The 17,797-nt window shown below is 37.4% G+C and overlaps 1 protein-coding gene across 1 annotated transcript in view; it reads left to right on the forward strand.

The window, feature by feature from the left end:
* Positions 1-1,961: 1,961 nt before the first annotated feature.
* jmjd1ca (jumonji domain containing 1Ca) overlaps positions 1,962-17,797 on the forward strand; it is a 53,920-nt gene continuing 38,084 nt past the window's right edge. The window contains exons 1-2 of the mRNA XM_065288591.1: positions 1,962-2,286; positions 12,312-12,476. Of these exons, the coding sequence (XP_065144663.1) occupies positions 2,155-2,286; positions 12,312-12,476 (297 nt within the window). The 5' untranslated portion in view covers positions 1,962-2,154. The remainder of the gene's footprint in view (positions 2,287-12,311; positions 12,477-17,797) is intronic.

Here is a 17,797-nt window from a genome sequence, read left to right on the forward strand (position 1 = left end):
TGAGACTTGTAAACAGTCAAAATGACTAGTGAATGAATTAGTAACATGTAACTATTTAGTGAATGATTAATGAATAAAGACATAACTACTTTTTTTATATTAAAATGATCACAGAAATCATGCTACAGTGCCCACAAGAACGAATAGTGTAACGAATGCATTAAAAGTCATTTTTAGCATAATTTCCTCTTTTGTTAGTTTAAAACATTGCTAAGATTTAGAATTTGTGCCATGGTTAATATTCTTTAATATGCTTATATTTTTATTTCTCTTTTATATTTTAATTATTCTTTGTTTCAATATGTTTTATATTTATATTTTATAATATTTCTGCTGTAAGTTATTGAGACATATTTTGATAGACTGTTTTTGCGTTACTGTAGTTTGTGTTCGTTAATATTGCATTAATAATAAAGGTCTTCGGACCCACAAAAAATAACTTGTTAAAACTGTCCGTGCAACTTATGACCACCAGGTGGCAGAATTACCGACGACTTATGAATTTGTGAAGCGGTCTACTGCTGTTTTCTATGATTCATGTAGGAAGAACAAGACCATATTTAATTTTTTTTACAAACAATCATGCTGTCTCACGTTTGATTCAAAATTAGTTAATTTTGGTATATGGGGTATAGGTTTGTGCCGTCAAAAATCCAATGTTTTTTTTGTCCTGATTACTTAAATAATATTGTCTGCCTTATGCGTTTCCAGAAAGACATATATACAAGGGCAGTCAAATAACATTTCATGTTCATAATGTGATTTCCTCTCTGTTAAGGGACAGTTTCTTTCCGAAATATTAAAAAAACATTTAATTTCCAATTAGTAGTCTAACAATTGTTCCTTAAGGGGTCCCTTAGAATACTTCCCTAAAGTTCTGTTTATTTTTATCATTCACATGACAACAATGGTCATGCCCAATGACATCAAGCTCTCTTGCACCATATAATCATCTGATACTGAAATAACCTCTAACAGCTTGTGGGTTCTTTTTAGCAATATGTACATGCTTATCCATTCCATTGACGTATAATTCACTATGTCTCACATCCTACAAACATTACAGAAGAAGAAATTATTATCTGAAATGATTCACCCCTTTAGTATTTTTATATAACGTTAGAGCTTTATGAAAAGTAAATCCTTTGTTGAGAACTACAACTGTATTCAGACTGTAAAATATTGTTAATGTAGATTTACTGCTGATAAAACTTTTAGGTAAACTATATTTACTGTATTTGCCACTGTAAATCAGGTTTGTATATGACAAATATATATACTATAGTGTGATAAAAACAACCTTTGTCATTTTTAAATAATTCATGGTCAATTTTATCCACGTATAAGCAATTTTGCCAAATAATAAAATTATGTTTAAAAAAATGATTACAGATAAGTGTACTTATAAAAAAATGAATGACCAATGCTTGTTTCTGTTCATACTTTAAAATGACATTTGATATAAATGTTAGGCCTCTATTTTTACTGACAAAAGCAACTCAGTTTCTTTGTTATTTAAAGGTGTAAAGAGTTATTGTCTTTCAGGTTATGGCATAGTGATTGGCGTCTTTAAGTGCACTGTATTTATATTGTAATCTTTTTTATTAAACTATAGTAGTTCAGTGCATTTTGCAAAAAAATGGTTTTAGTTAAAAGTAATCTATTTTAGCAAAACAAACCAACTATATTAAAAATAGTGTTATAGGAAGTTCAAGTTCAAAATATAAGTGCAGACGAGGGACTACTTTAGTCTACTTTGTGGTAGCGCACTGACGGAGACTACAGAAGTGAAGTAAACTCTGGCGGACGGACAAGTCTGTCCGCGGTCATCTCGTCCTGTTTGCTTTAGCGGGGGCGGATGAATACTACGTGTGTGAGAGTGAGTAAAGAGAGAGAGTGTGTGAGCGAGCGAAAGAGAGAGAGAGAGAGGGAGCGATAATGACTATTACTACTCCCAGTGTAAATCAGTTTCTCTGCGCACTGAGAGATCAGCGTTCGCTAGAGGACGTACGGAGGGAATTTAAACCCCCTGTACACAAACATACAATAATCTTTATTAATTCACCATATTTTAATAATGTGTCAACACCGTAGCCTGCCGTAGGAGGAAGTTTTTTGGTTGTCTTTGGACATTTTTCGCACTTTTGCGAGATTATGGCGGTGGAGCTGGTGGGGAAGCGGTGCCTGTGCGCGAGCGGTGGAGAGTCGCTGGAGCTCGCGGGAGTCTCGCGCTGGAGCTGGAGAGCCGGAGTCATTCGTGCGACCACCGACTCATCTGCGCTAACGGTAAAACTTACCTCACAACTCACGTTTTGAAAAACGTACTCTCACAAATAGTGAGTTTTTGTCCTTTATTCAGGTAATATAAGTTATACTCAGTTCCTTTTTATTGTTTTCAGAAATAAAAGTTTGTCAGAAGTACAGATATAGGCGAAAGTTGAATGGCTGGAAGCTGGCGCGTTTGTTAGTTGTTTAGTCAACAAACATTAAGGCGGCTTTTACTATGAGTCGAACGCTGGGCGTGTTACTATGTTAGAAAAAACAACTGTTTGTGTGAATGCGTGTGTTTGTGTGTGTGGTCATAGCCAGCTCAGCGGGAATAATCACCTGTTTTGAGACAGTTTACTGCACTGCCGCTGTAGCGCCTAATGACTCACTTCACTAACAGCACTGAGGCTCAATGATCTGATCATCATGACAAGGGCTTTCATTTATCTGCGCATTTCTTGGTCATTGTACTGGTTTAATTAACTAAGTTAGTTACTATAAATGAAAAACAACACTATAAATAGTAGAAAACGGGCTCTATATGTAATTATCCATGTTTTAGATATGATATAACTTACATATAGATTATAATTAATTTGTTTGCATTTAGTAAATTCGTATGTAGTAAGATTGTAAGCTACTGTAATAGCATGTGTAACGTGAATACTGTAATGTGTCACCACCAGTGTTTGCTAACATGCACTACATTCAGGTTCCCACGGTTATGGAAAGTAAGATATTAGATCTACAAATAGGATTTTCAGGTGTAGAAAAGTCACGGGACTTACTAAAGCCCTACAAATCATAGAAGGTTTATAGTGAATTTACAGTTGTTTGAATATGTTAAGCTTTGTAATGTTTTATTGGTTAGTTAGACATTGCTCATTGTGAAATATAGTTTTTTTAATGATCCATAAAGTAATCAGTAACCAATGGAAACGATTTGGAAGTTCATTGATCAAAAGTAGTTAGAACCATTGGAATATAGCCTACATAAATGTACTTAATGTGTGTAGATGCCAGTAAATCTGTTACAGTTCATTTGGACTGAATCTTTACTTGCACCCTAGACCTGTGTTTTGGCACATGACGTATTTGCACGTCATGCAAATATGACGTGCAACTGTAAAGGTAATCGTGGGGGTTAGGCATGCTTTCCACCTACACCAGCTCTTAGCTAGAGATCTGATCTTCCTCTAAGCATGTGTTTCAGTAAAGAAAAGGCAAATGGGGTATATTTCTTTAAATAGAAGAGAGATTTATCTGCTTGTTTTTAGAAATGTACTATGTGCATTATCTGTTCATGATGAGTGCTCATTATGAACAAGATGGTCTGATTGTTGCCGTTTGTCGGGTTGTCTGCATGCTTTATTTGTTTTGTCTGATTGAATAATTTGGTAGTGATGTCATCTCTCCTCTGTGTGTATGTGTGTGGTTTTGCCTAATATGGGACATTTGTGGTTTTGTGGATGTGAAGCTCTTCTCTGTGGGCATCAACAGGATTTTCGTTCTGCATGGTTTTGTAACTCATCCCCCTGTAGGTTTAAGTCTTTTGGATTGTGTGTGTCTTTAATTAAGTTATTCCTCATATTTCTAGAATAAGGAAGAATCACATATTTTTAAAGCTGGGAAGAGTACAGATGACACCCGGTTCAGCTTGTTCATATAAACAGCTGTCTGTTTCCTTTCATGATTTATGTGTTTGTGTTTCAAGAGATTGTAAGTACATGAGTGTTTGTGTGCATTTGTCTTTGGGGATTCTTGTCTTTACATCATTGGCTAGACAATGTCCCTGTGGCAACACAGGCTTAGCCGTGTGACTGACAGCTTTCCATGGGTTACAACCTAATGTTGTGTTAGCGCACACACACACACAGACACACACACGCACACACACGCACGCACGCACGCACGCACACACACACACACACACACACAGTATTGCAAAATTGATGGTTCCAGTCTTATATGCTGGTTAATCCATTCAGCATTGCAGTTAGTAGATAAAAATAACACAGGTGTGTTAGTATAGGGACAACACATTAAATGTGTTATTATTCATTGTGCCGCCCACCACGGTCCTGCAACATTAGATCGGAAATGTCTTGTTTGCAAGTGTTCATTTATCACAAAATAGAGTAAATCGAGTAACCAACTCATTTAAATTTCACTAATTGTAACTGCGTTACTTGATTTAAAAAAAAAAATACTTTGTTACAAGTTTATTACCGATAAAAGTAGTGGAATTACAGTAACGGAATTACTTTGTAACCATTACTCCCGTCACTGTTTATAACACAACTTGTGTTGTCCCTTTTATTTATTTTAACATGAAATAACGCCTTAAATGGCATGACACACACAATGTGTTAAAAATTAACACATCATTTTTTGCAGTGTACTATTATGCATAGTATTGTATTTTGCATCCTATATATTGTGTTAAATGCCCTGTTATACCTGTTGTATTGCTAGGTGCGTAGATGTATTTAAGTCTGGAAATGTTTTTTGTTATGATGGATTGTTTATTTGTGCAGAGACTGTTATGTTTAGATACAAGAGCCGTGATTCATATTATATATTGTTCTCAAGAGCTTCATTACGTCATGTCATCTGTCTGATGCAGAGATTCATTAATGTGAGCAGACTTTATTATCTATGTGTATGTGTTTTATCGGCTCACACTGATAGTACTTTAATTTTGTTCTGCAGTGCATTAAGTAAAGCCAGATGTCTTTGCTTGGCCTCATCGCTGTCTGTCTGCCTCTCAAAGCCACCTTGAATTCTCTCTCTCTCTCTCTCTCTCTCTCTCTCTTTCTCTCCCTGTGCTCTATTTTAGCACTCCGCTCCACCTCCTCTCCCTGTGAATGTGTTCGCATTGAGTCTTGTATTCCAGCTCTATCCATGTGTGTTTGTCTGTGTCCACACACGCACACACATACACAATACTTTGGGACCACCGTTATGAATTGTTGTTTATGTTTATGTGATCTTGCATGACTGTTCTCAAAATGTCCACAATATGTTTGTGTGTAAAAAGTCTGTGTACTGTATGTGCTCTATTGCTTCATGTACGGGTTTCTTTTCATTTGACCCTTGACCTTTGGCAGATGGTTTGAAGCTTTGCCAGGGAAGCAATGTGTGATTCTGCAGACCAGACAGATTTTGTAAGTATGTGTGTGCGAGCACTGTAGCTTATCTCCTGAATAACATAAGAAGTCCAGCTCAGGCTGTGTGATTGTAGATCTAAGCCCTGTTGAAAGAGGATGTACACACACAGACACACAGCATTAACAATACAGAGCCGTTTTAACTCGCACTTTATCATTTCACCCTCTGATGATGCATTACAGTACTTGCATTGATATGTTCATTTGTGTATGTGTGTGTAAAAGTGCAACTCTGAGAAATTGTTTCTCTGTTAAATGGCCCAGGGGATTTTTGTGTGTCTGTTTGTGGTTGTGTTAGATGTAATACACATATTTTGCGTATTAATATGTGTCTCTGTGGTTGTTGCATTTAAGAGTTAGTGTATGTGTGTTTTATGTGCGGAGGAGAGAGTGTGAAAGCGAGAGAGTACGTGCGTTTGACAGACAGTAGAGAGTTTGTTTAAACTGCAGGAGTATTATGCATGACCGAATCATTATAAGGTGGCCTGGATCTATGCTGTGTGTGTGTATGTGCACGCACGTGTATGTGAAAGAAATACTGCCACAGTTTTGCTAGTATCACTCGTAATGTTTGTCAATTAAAGGACACAGTCTCCTCTATGTATTTCACTCTTGTTACACACACACACACACACACACACACACACACACACACACACATGCACACTAACTACAACTCATCAAATCCATTATGTTATGAGTGCTCATCATGGCAGTGTGTTAGCAGGAAGTCATCAGGGTGTCTGGTTCCTTCCTTCACAACGCACACACATTCACATAGTCTTCCATCACACCTAACCACACTCGAGCACTCAGGTCCACTACAGCAACTCATGATTCACACCACCACAGAACCTGTTCATATAATAAGTTTATTTATAAATTAAAATAGCATAATTTGAGTCAAATTGAAATGAATTCATTAATCACTTTGACAGAAATTTATTTGGCTGATTCAGTGTTTAATTTTGTACAGTTCACTAAAAGAACCAGCTCATATAAGCGAGGTATTCATGAATTTGACTACACTGGCTACTCTGAATAATAAGCCCCTTTCACACAGAGATTACAGAAAATACACGGAAAATACACTGCCAAATGATTTTACGGAATCTGAATTTGCACACATACCGTAAGGATCCTGTAAAGACACTTTGCGTATTTACAGTTCTGCACTTGGTAGGTTTTTTCCACCGCATCCAAAGTTTGCTAATTATCCGTGATTTCTCTCTCGAAAAACCACTCATGTGTTCCCTGATCTTTGCTTCAGTCCAGTTTGTCGACATTTCTTGTCGTGAATGTTGATCTGCGTTTAAATCCCTGTGTCAAAGAGCTGAACCATAACTGGTTGCGATGACACGTGGGTCCTTACTAAGACACCCCCCTTAAGGCATTGTTTCTGCGTCTTGTTCAACGCAGAATGCTTTCCGTAGATGGTAAGGCAATGTTACTAGGTCGTCTTTACAGAAGCAATCCCAGAAAATTTACCGGACGTGTTTGTGTTCACACAGAAGCCTCATTGCCAATTTAACGAAATTTTCTCGGACCAAAGTGCTGTGTGAATGGGGTTTAGTTTGTGCATGCAGCCAGTGAAGACGATGCAATTCAAAGATGTCTTGTTTATGTACTCGTAGTATTATTTTGTGGTCTTATAATGTCATCACATAAAATCAAACAGCAAAATGCAAACCTACAGCTAAATATTGAAAAAAAAAGTAAAGTAGTATTTATTCTGCAGTGATGACATATTCAGCCATGAGAAATAGCATTACAGTGAACAGAGTGTAAGTTATGTAACTGTATAGATACTTTAATACATTATGTTATAACAATCAACTTATGTAAGCAATTCAGTAATACCGTAGATTATAGTGTGCATATGTAACATTAATTTATTTAATTATATATCAATAACATTGTTTTTAATTTTACAGAAAAAATAAAATACACATTGTTCCTATATATAATATATATATATTACTTGATGTAATTACAGTGTAATAGAAAAAGTTACTTCTTTAGTTATAAATTCAAAGTAAATTTAAATGCATCTAAATTTAATTACATGCATGTAAATGTCATATATAGACACGTCTGTCACATATTGTGTTTTTCATCACATGTACAACACATGCCTTCACAGCCATCATCATCTCTCTTTTTTCGTCTCTTGTTCTCTGTCTTTCTCTCTGCCCCCCATCCCTCCTCCCTCTCACAGCTCAGTAAATTATTGATCAGAGAGGCGCCTCCGTGGATCACAGAGTTTGTGAATGTGTGTGTGTGTGTGTGTGTTTGCACTCAGAGCTAAAGACAGTATGTACATAAACATAGACACACTCACCCGTGCACGCGCGCACACATGATAGTGTCATGCTACTATAATGGCAGTGTGCTTTTTCATATCCAGACACACTCTGCCTCTCTCTCTCTCTCTCTCTCTCTCTCTCTCTCTCTCTCTCTCTCTCTCTCTCTCTCTCTCTCTCTCTCTCTCTCTCTCTCTCTCGCTCTCTCTCTCTCTGTCTCTCTCTCTCTGGTCTTCTTTCACACATTCAGTGTCAGTTTCATCATGAACATAAACCAGACCATCTCATTCATTCCCTTGTTGTGTTCTTGTAATGATAGCAACAGATTATTGCAGTTTGCACAATGCATTTCCATTTACATCTGTATTCGCTTATATTTGTGTGAATCTGTGAGTAAGCTACAAAATATTTTGAGTCAGTACATTGTGTGTGTGTGTGTGTGTGTGTGTGTGTGTGTGTGTGTGTGTGTGTGTGTGTGTGTGTGTGTGTGTGTGTGTGTGTGTGTGCGCTTGCGTGTGTGTGTGTGTGTGTGTGTGCGCTTGCGTGTGTGTGTGTGAATGGTGATGCTATAATCACATTTCTGCCGGAGTGTTGGCTGTGGTCCAAGCTGAAATCTGATGCCTGTGAATGTTTCCCTCCCACAAGCCTTAGGGAAGTGTTTACTGAATGTGTGTGTGCGTGTGTAAATGTTTCTATACTGCAGTCTGTCAGTAAGAGATACTGCATGAGTGTGCATGTGTGTGTGCGTGTGTGTGTGTGTGTGTGTGTGTGTGTGTGTGTGTGTGTGTGTGTGTGTGTGTGTGTGTGTGTGTGTGTGTGTGTGTGTGTGTTTAGTCGGATGTGAGTTTGCATTGCTTGAGTTGATTTGCAGGTGTGTCTGTCGGTTTGTATGCATGTGTGTGTGGCCATGTGACTGTATGTGTGAAACACTTTCCTGACCTGTTACAGCTTGTCAATTCTTCATGGCCAAATGGCTCTGTGCGCACACACATACACGCACACCCACACACCCACACACACACACACACACACACACACACACACACACATAAACACAGATCTCAGCCAACATGTGTGTTTTAAGAGAATAGCAGGAAAGACTCTTGTTAGCTTGCTCACACTTGTAAAACTGTCTGAGTAGTGTAAAAAATTGTCACTGTAAAAAGCTTTTTATGATAGACTCACATTCACAGAACAAATGAAGCTATGTGTACATTTGTGTGTATGTATGTGTGGTAAGACTGGTTCGTATGACTAATGATCTCCTCTAAATGAATAATTGCTGTTTTCCTTTCACGCTCTCTCTCCTTACATACACTCAAAGTCAGACACACACACACACACACACACACACACACACACACACACACACACACACACACACACACACACACACATGAGTGATAATGGCAGGAGAGCACGTAAATCACCCCTATGTCCGACACGCATCCTTAACCGAGAGAGAAAGTTCCAAGGGTGTGTGTCTTTGTGTGAAAGAGACAGTGAGAAGATGAGGGAGAGAGATGAGGATGAAAGACAGGAGAAGGAAAAAGAACTGAGGAATACGGAGAGAAAAAGAGAGAGGTGAAGGTTGGACAGATAATCAGAGAGAAAGAGAGAGAGAGTGGGGAGGTAGAGAGAATGAGACGGAGATGTTGGTAGCATAGCAACTCAAAAACTCTCGTCTCTGTTCACTCTCTCTCTCACGCTTAGATGATCTTGACCAATGACAGCATGTGTCCCTGCAATGCATTATATTATAGGTTTTTTCTCCTTCTGAAGAGACTGAAACAAATCATCTGTCTGGCACAAACACAGGCACGGGCATATCAGTTTGCTTAATAATGTGTGAAGTTTGCTATGGCAGGGAGGACTGGAGAAAGGTGAACCGTGTTAATGGTCACATTCAGCATAAGGACATAATCAACTCATGGTGGACGATATGACAAAAAACATAAAATATGAGATAGGGCACTGGGCAGTAAGATATATGCAGAAAGCGGCACCAATATTGGTAAAAAAAAGTTATCTCAACACTAAACACATACACTCTCAATGGTGAATGATTTTAATACTTCAAAAAGTTATGTTTAATCAAAGTTTTAGGTCGATGCAGATAGCAAAGAGACTGGCAAGAAAGAGAGTAATGCTTTCTTTCTTTTCCCAAAAAGAATCTGAAACATGTATGTTGTTAAGTTTTGCTTTTAAAGTGCACCTATTTCATTGCTAAAAACCACGTAATTTTATGTATTTGGTATAATATAATGTTTTCGCATGGTTTATGGATAACAAACACATAATTTTCATACTGTACATTTTTGTAGCTCCAGATTTCACTATCTTCCTAAAACGCATGGATTTTGTACAAAACTCATTGATTTGAAAAGCTCTGTGTCCCTAATTGGCAAGCTAATCTGTATGTGGCGCGAATACCTCTGACTCCTTACTATGTTTGAAAGATTCGGTCACAATGCAATGCTAAAAGGAGTTAACTTACAGGCTAAAAGCGGGAGTCCGAAGCGGGAGGAATTATGATAATGTCAGTCTTTTCTAAATCACCAATCGCAGGAAGTAAACTGTGGCCTACAGTCTGTGTGATTGTTTTAGTCCAAGAAAAGAGATTTACGTTGGAGACGATAACTCGTGTCATCGTTTACTTTGGGGTTTGTACCTTTTGCATATCGTCAACATGTACTAATATACACTTACACACCAAAGGAAACCTAAAATCGTGAATCTGATAATTGGTGCTCTTTAAAAATATTTGATTATTATTCAGTTTTTTTTTTTTTAAAGCATTTAATTGCATAACATATACTGCAGTGCTTTTTAAACTTCGGGCAGGCCCACCCTTGGCATGAGATGGAGCCAGGTTGGCCAGTTTTAGGACATTTTATAATTTACATTACAAACATACCTCTGAAAAATATAGCTTTGAACCAACAGGACTACATTGTATTATTTTTTTATGTATAAATTACTTTTTGTATAAATCAAATTTTAGATTGTTTTATGTAATTTGTGGGGACTGTGGAAGGGATGCACCCTACACTGTGTGGAGGGGCACACCGAAAGGTATTCTGCATCATTTTGCAGATTATCACATACCGCATGTTTCTTCAATATTGCCCCAATATGAGTAATTCATGATATATCTCAACATAGTTGTATAGCTGTAGTCCAAATATGAAATTAGTTCTGGTCAGTACATTTCATAATTTTTGATATTAGTGTTGATACTAGAGAAAATATGCATCAATAAAATTGTTTACATTTGATAAAGATATAACCAAATAATGATTTTGAACTGCTCGGGTCATCTGGATTATTAATAGCACTTGCACACAGTAAGCTGCCAGTCAGCAAGTGTGCGGCTGCTAAATTAAGTTCAGTCTCGTGGTTTATTGTGCTTTTAATAACTCTTTCACCAGACATATATCCTCTACTGTATTTTCTCATTCACTCATGTTTCTTAGCGGATCTTTGCTGATCTGTCAGTATGCAATCATTCTTCATTTTGCATATTTCATGCAGAATCTCTAGCAGTTAACAGACTATATTGTAACCCCCAAAAATATCAACCAGCTTTACTCAATCCACAGGTGTCTTCCCTTCCATATTAGATCTCCATTAATAAAGTTAAAGCATATGTGAATATCTCATATGCCTCATATTTAACATCAAACCGGCCCTCCAAATGAATCTTTAATGTCCCATATCATACATTTATGTTTACAGTTACAAGTTACATGTATGTGTATGTTCCTTAAAACTCGAACCTGCAAGCTTATTGCTAGAGCCACAATGTTTTATGTAATGTTAAAACATTATATCTAGAGTGCCCAAAAATGATACAATGACTATATATACCATACAGTATGTTCAGATGAGGCCCTAACATACAGTCTGGTAAGCAGCTAATTAGGGTTTTGAATCACTAGCTTTTATAACCAGCACTGTCAAATGTACCCAATTATTATTAGGTTCTGATTCCACTTGGATCACATTTTATACCTGCTTCCATACAGAATTATCAAATACCATGAAATGGTCACTGCTGTATTTGCAGATAGAGATTGAGATTTGTCACAGATTGAGCTGTATTGTCATGCTGCTGGATGGGCCATTGCAGACATTGAGTGAGTTTTAATTCAGTCTGGCTCAGTCAGATGTGTGCCTGTTTTGCTATAAATGTGCTATGGGTGACAAATACGAAATGACAATGCTAATTCACATGTACAGGGTAGCAAAAACTGTTTGGTTCGAGCTGCGTTGATATGAGATCCATGTGTGTTTGTCTGTGATAGCCACAGAAGTATGTTGACTTGTTTCTGTTAGTGTCTGTGTAAGCGCACTGTGTGTGTGTGTTTGTGGTTATGCTTTACTGTGGTGTTGGCATATGCTAACATTTGTTTCTAATTTATAAGATTGATTACTTTTAAAATAGTATGTTTATTACCTGCATCTATCAAATTTTTTATGAATTGCATATACACTGTTTGTGCGTATGCATGCATTTATCCATCAATACATCTTAAGTCTTCCAACCTTCTCTCTGTCTGTGTGTTAGGTGTGTGTACACTGGGACGGTGAGCAGTGCGCAGAGAGGAAGTGGAGGAGACTTAGAGAAGAATGTGAGGTGGTTTTGTTGGAGCAGGACCTTGTGTGGGCTGCCAAAAGAACCAGCACTGACAGCAGCATTGTCAATGAAAAGACAAGCCAGCAACCCGCCTTGGTGAGTCCACAAAAACCCACATTGCCGCTTAATTCCACTTCTGTCTGACAGATGATTGATGGAGCGTCTGACACATATTGCACACCAAAATAGACCAGCTTACAAATGTCAAGCTCCAATAGGAATTTGGTCGGCTTTTATGCATTTTGATGTAAGTAAGGGTGTATGCTGTCGTATTTGCAAGATTCCAAGCCGCTATAGTAAACTTTTCCAGGAGTTCCAGGAAGTGGTAGCTTAATTTGCAAGCTTTGTGTTATTACATCATTAAAAAAAAATTTGTTAAAGCTACTTGGTAAAACAGTAATGTATACAAGATATTTATTTCCACATATATATGTTTGGCTTTTATCTTTGATTTACAGTGGTTTAAAACTGATGATACAAAAGTATATAGATATTTGGATAACAATGCAAAGTCATTTGTCTGGGGTGTGGATTATAAATGATAGACTTTTAATCTTAGCTTTGTGGCTGTTTTTGTTGGTTTAAGGATTAAGTTGGCATAGACCAAATGAAACGGTATGTTTTGCTTTGATTAGGCACTCTTATTTTTCCCAAAAATATGAATGTGAAAAGTGTAACCAAAAGTAGATTCCTAGCTTGAGATATGGATACAGTCAAAATATCACATAAAAATTGATTGCCGTATGTGTTGATTTCTTAGTATGAGGTTTAGTTACCTGCAAAGCACTAGTAGTGCGACACTACTTGTGTGTACACATCAAAAACTTATGCGTATGAATGATGTGTCACTCAGCTGAGAATGAATGAAGCTGATAGGGGTTTTCTTTGATGTTAGGAGTGCTTTTATCGCCTGAGACTGACTGGCTGATGTGTCCTGTTTTCATCATCTTTAACTGCTGTTATTAGTCATTAGCTGCTGCCTGTGTCATAGAAATTATGTAAAAAAACATTTTTGCTTTTTATGCCTGGCAGATAAAAGGCTTTATTTGTGTCACTGCAGGTTTAGACTCTAGATATCTGGATCTCACTTACGCAACCTAATTTATGACGCCATCTAACTTGACTAACCGTACTATGGGTTACCATGCGTAACATGGAGTATCAATGGGTTACGGCCATTTACATGGGTAAATGGGGTAACCATGGCAACAAAGCTTTTTTTGTCCAACAGGCTGTGTTTATAGGTTTGTTTGTTTGAAATATTACAAGTGTGTGTGCAGTGTTACAGTACTTGCCAAGCTGGTCAGTAAAAAATGCATTTCTGCAGCAAGATCTATAACAGAAAGAGAGAAAGAAAGAGATTTTACATGGCGTCTACTGATCCCACTGTTCTCATTTATCTTACTCTGCCAACACACACATCTATTTCCCTTTTCATGCTCACTGTTTTTCTCCTTTTCTCATCGTCTCGCTTTTAATTCCTCTTTTATTTCCCTCTCAGCAACACACACACACCACATGCTGCGGGCAAGACATTTCTAAGATGAATATGAGGCAAAGTACAGAATGTTACATTTTATTTTCATTTGATTACCGTATTTTTCGGACTATAAGTCACACTTTTTTTCATAGTTAGGCTGGTCCTGCGACTTATAGTAAGGTGCGACTTATATTCCAAAATGTATTCATACTGACCTTAAAACTTTAAAAACACTTAACGATGATACAGAGGCCAATTCTCAATCTGAAGGCTGCAGCTTCCGGAGGTCGCATTTGTAAGCTGCATACGTCATCAAGACTGTCTTATTTCAGAATATTAACAATTATAAAGTTAACTATTATTCTTAGTTAACCGTAAATTGTAGTAATATGTTAATGACTTGCGAATGTTTTGCTCTGTTAAGTTAAACCAGGCTTGATGACGTATGCAGCCTGCATATGCGACCTCCGGAGGCTGCAGCCTTCGGATTGAAAAACGTCCAGAGATAACTTATATATTGTTGCATCGTCACTCTCTCTGTCGCCACCAGGATTTTCTGCAGTGGTGCTTGTTTTTCCTCTGATTTTTGTGAAAATTCCCGCTCCAAATCCACCATGTAAACCGACTGGTTTGCCGCTTTGTTATACGTAATGCGAGTGACAACCAAACGCAGCAAATGAGGAGAATAGAAGAGAGAAACGATCGCGTCTGATTGGTTTACACTGTGTTGGTGTAAGCAAGTTTGACTGACATAACATCTGGATTGTTTTAATGTAAATACGTGAAAACGTGAATGCAGCATCTGAATCCAGGAAAATACGATACATGCAAGAGAATCGCCCTCATTTACAAAGAGGATCGTATGTATGTATGAATCGAGATCGTGATTCTTTTTGCGATCAATCGTGGAGCCCTAGTTCAAAATTAGTGAGAAACCATTGTTTAGCTGAATAACTTGCCTTTCCAGATTATATTTCTGTTCTTGGACTTGGATTTTGTGAAATAATTTCCTAAATAAATGCGACTTATAGTCAAGTGCGACTTATATATGTTTTTTTCCTCTTTATTATGCATTTTTTGACTGATGCGACTTATACTCCGGAACGACTTATAGTCCGGAAAATACGGTATGTTTCAACACATACATGCTTTTCCAACAATGAACAACAACCATTCATCCTGACTTATGTGTGTTGTCACCAAATGCAAGGCTCTAAGACTGCAGAAACAATGGATCAAACTGATACACATACTTTGCTTTTGATGTATAAATGATTAATGCATCAGTACGCTGCTCATCACTTCACACTTGGCAGCCAATTGTCTCATTATGCTTACACTTGATACAAGTATTAAAATACAAAACGTGTTGAATCATTAAGTTGGTATATTGTATATATGTTAAAACAGGTGGTAAAATGTGACATTCTGTACTTTTGTCTCATAATCACCCTTTAATGTATAGACATTTATTGAACCCACAGCAAAAAGAACAATTTTGCTTTTATTGTCCCGATACTTATGGAGGGTACTGTAACAGAAAGGTCATTTTTCTCTCCTGAGCAATTTCAAAAGCAATGTCTAAGCAATGAAAATCTCTTCAGAAGTGGTTGAAAAAGTCACAGACAGGCTCTGTTTTTAACTTTTAACTCTCTCTCTCTTTCTCGCTCTTTCTCATTCTCACTTTCCCTCCCTCCCTTCCTCTCTCTCTTTCTCAGACACACAAACATACACACAGATCAGGCTGGTGTTCTCTGCTGTAGAATATCACTGAGTCAGCAGCTGTATTTTATCACTGTGACCTACACAGACACACACGCACGCACACGCAGACAGACACACTAAACACACACACACGCACGCACGTACACACACACACAACATATTCAAACATATTCAAACACATGAACAGACACACACCATTGTTTCATCTTTTTTTCTAATTTAATTTCTCTCTTTTTGCAAACACTATCAGCTCTTCTTTGTCAAACATTAACAGAGCAAGTATGTCAGTCTACTTGTCAGAGAGAGATAAAAACGCTCACTCACGTCACATGATAAAAGCCAGTCTCTGTTTGTGTGTGTGTGTGTGTCAGACCATTATCACATCACTGTGTGTTTGTGTGTGTGGGATAGACTGTGAACACCTATGCGAGATGACAGAAAAATATGAGTTTGTACTTTCTCACATATGCATGCATGTGTATTTTTCTGTGTGTGGGGAAACTTGTTCATATTTGTTGGTACTGAGACAGATTTTTGACCTTTATAGCTTTCAATGATGCTATGGAAACAAACAGACCTGGGTTTTTACAAGAATAAGAAACAAGAGGATTCTAGGAAATGATCACTCAGAGCAGTGATTATGAAAATAACTACATAACTACTATGTTAGTTTCACTACTTATTTCTATAGATTTATGTATGTAAATGCCCTCTGTAAAGATTGGCTAACAAGTTGCTAAAATACTGATATTTTGTTAATATGTAAACATGGATGGTCAAAAATTAATGCCTTCTTGTTGTGATGTGAGTCATTTTCGCAGCTTAAGGGTGTTTGTATGTCTACAGAACAATGAAGTACACTGAACTTTTAAATAAAAAAATGCTGATCTATTATTGTTATTATTATTATTAATATTATTAGTATTATTATTAATAAAAATAATAATAATCTCATTCTTATTTGTATTATTATAAAAATTATATTATTTCTATTTGTATTATTATTATAACCAAGACGTTTTGTAAGCACAGGACTGCCTGTAATCTGAATAGTAATACACTAATAATAAAGCAACCCATCTATGTGAAAAAGTCAAAAATAACCTCACATTACATAAACTTCCTGTCATAAGTCCTACAGTAAGTTAAGATCTGAAGTTTGCTGATAAAACTGGGTCCAGTTTGAAATCACCATGGTTACTAAACAGGAAAAATAGCATTGTGAGTTAGGATGTAATACAGCCCCTTGATAGCATTCACCAGAGAGCACACAAACTGCCATGTGTCTGCATGTGTAGCTGTGATTTCACAGATTCAACATTTAAAATGAATGCTTGCGAACACACGTGGCTTTCATGAGCATCAATCTGGTTTCTTTTCTAAAGGGACGTTTTCATCAGACAGAGACAGACTCGTAGTAGGAGAACAATCAAACTTATTTTTATTTCTCATTTCTTTTTATTTACTCACTACATTCACAAAGCCTCTCGTGGGGCAGATAGGGTCTAGCTGCTCTTCATCTGAAGGTACTCCAAATAGATACAGAGTTTTGAGTGTGTGTGTGTGTGTGTGTGTGTGTGTGTGTGTGTGTGTGTGTGTGTGTGTGTGTGTGTGTGTGTATGTGTCTATGTGTGTATGCAGCTGTAGGGTTGTGTCGAGTTACCTTGGACTCTGCTCTCAATGTCATATTTATGTACCAGCTGCAGAGCTTACATTACTCTATGACCCTGCAGAATAACAGGTCAACCATGTGTGTGTGTGCGTGTTTGTGTGTGTGTGTGTGTGCGCGGCTCTGTGTGTCACTGGAAATTTATTTCTTATGGTAAGTTTGGGGTTCTCTCTCTCTCTCTCGGATGTTGATTTCTAACTGTATGAATTTGTCTATGTTCATAGCTAATAAAACACACATGCATTCATAAACAGTGATGAATAGTACTCGTTGTTCATGAGAAAGGAAATTGCCTTCATGTTTTTATCTGTTTGATCTCACAGTTATTTGTCTATATGTGTGTGTGTGTATGTGTTGCAACATGAATGTGTGAGATTGAGGTCTCGGCAGGACTCTATATTTAGCGTGTGTATGTGTGTGCATGAGTGTATGTGTGTGTGTAAGAGAGACACCCCCGCCTCCTCCTGTTTTTGGCACTTTGCCTGTAACGGTCTAACCACATGTCGACATCTACCACCAGACGCGCTCTCGCTCGCTCTCTCT

Source organism: Paramisgurnus dabryanus, chromosome 17, assembly GCF_030506205.2.
Source record: "Paramisgurnus dabryanus chromosome 17, PD_genome_1.1, whole genome shotgun sequence".
Lineage (NCBI taxonomy): Eukaryota > Metazoa > Chordata > Actinopteri > Cypriniformes > Cobitidae > Paramisgurnus > Paramisgurnus dabryanus.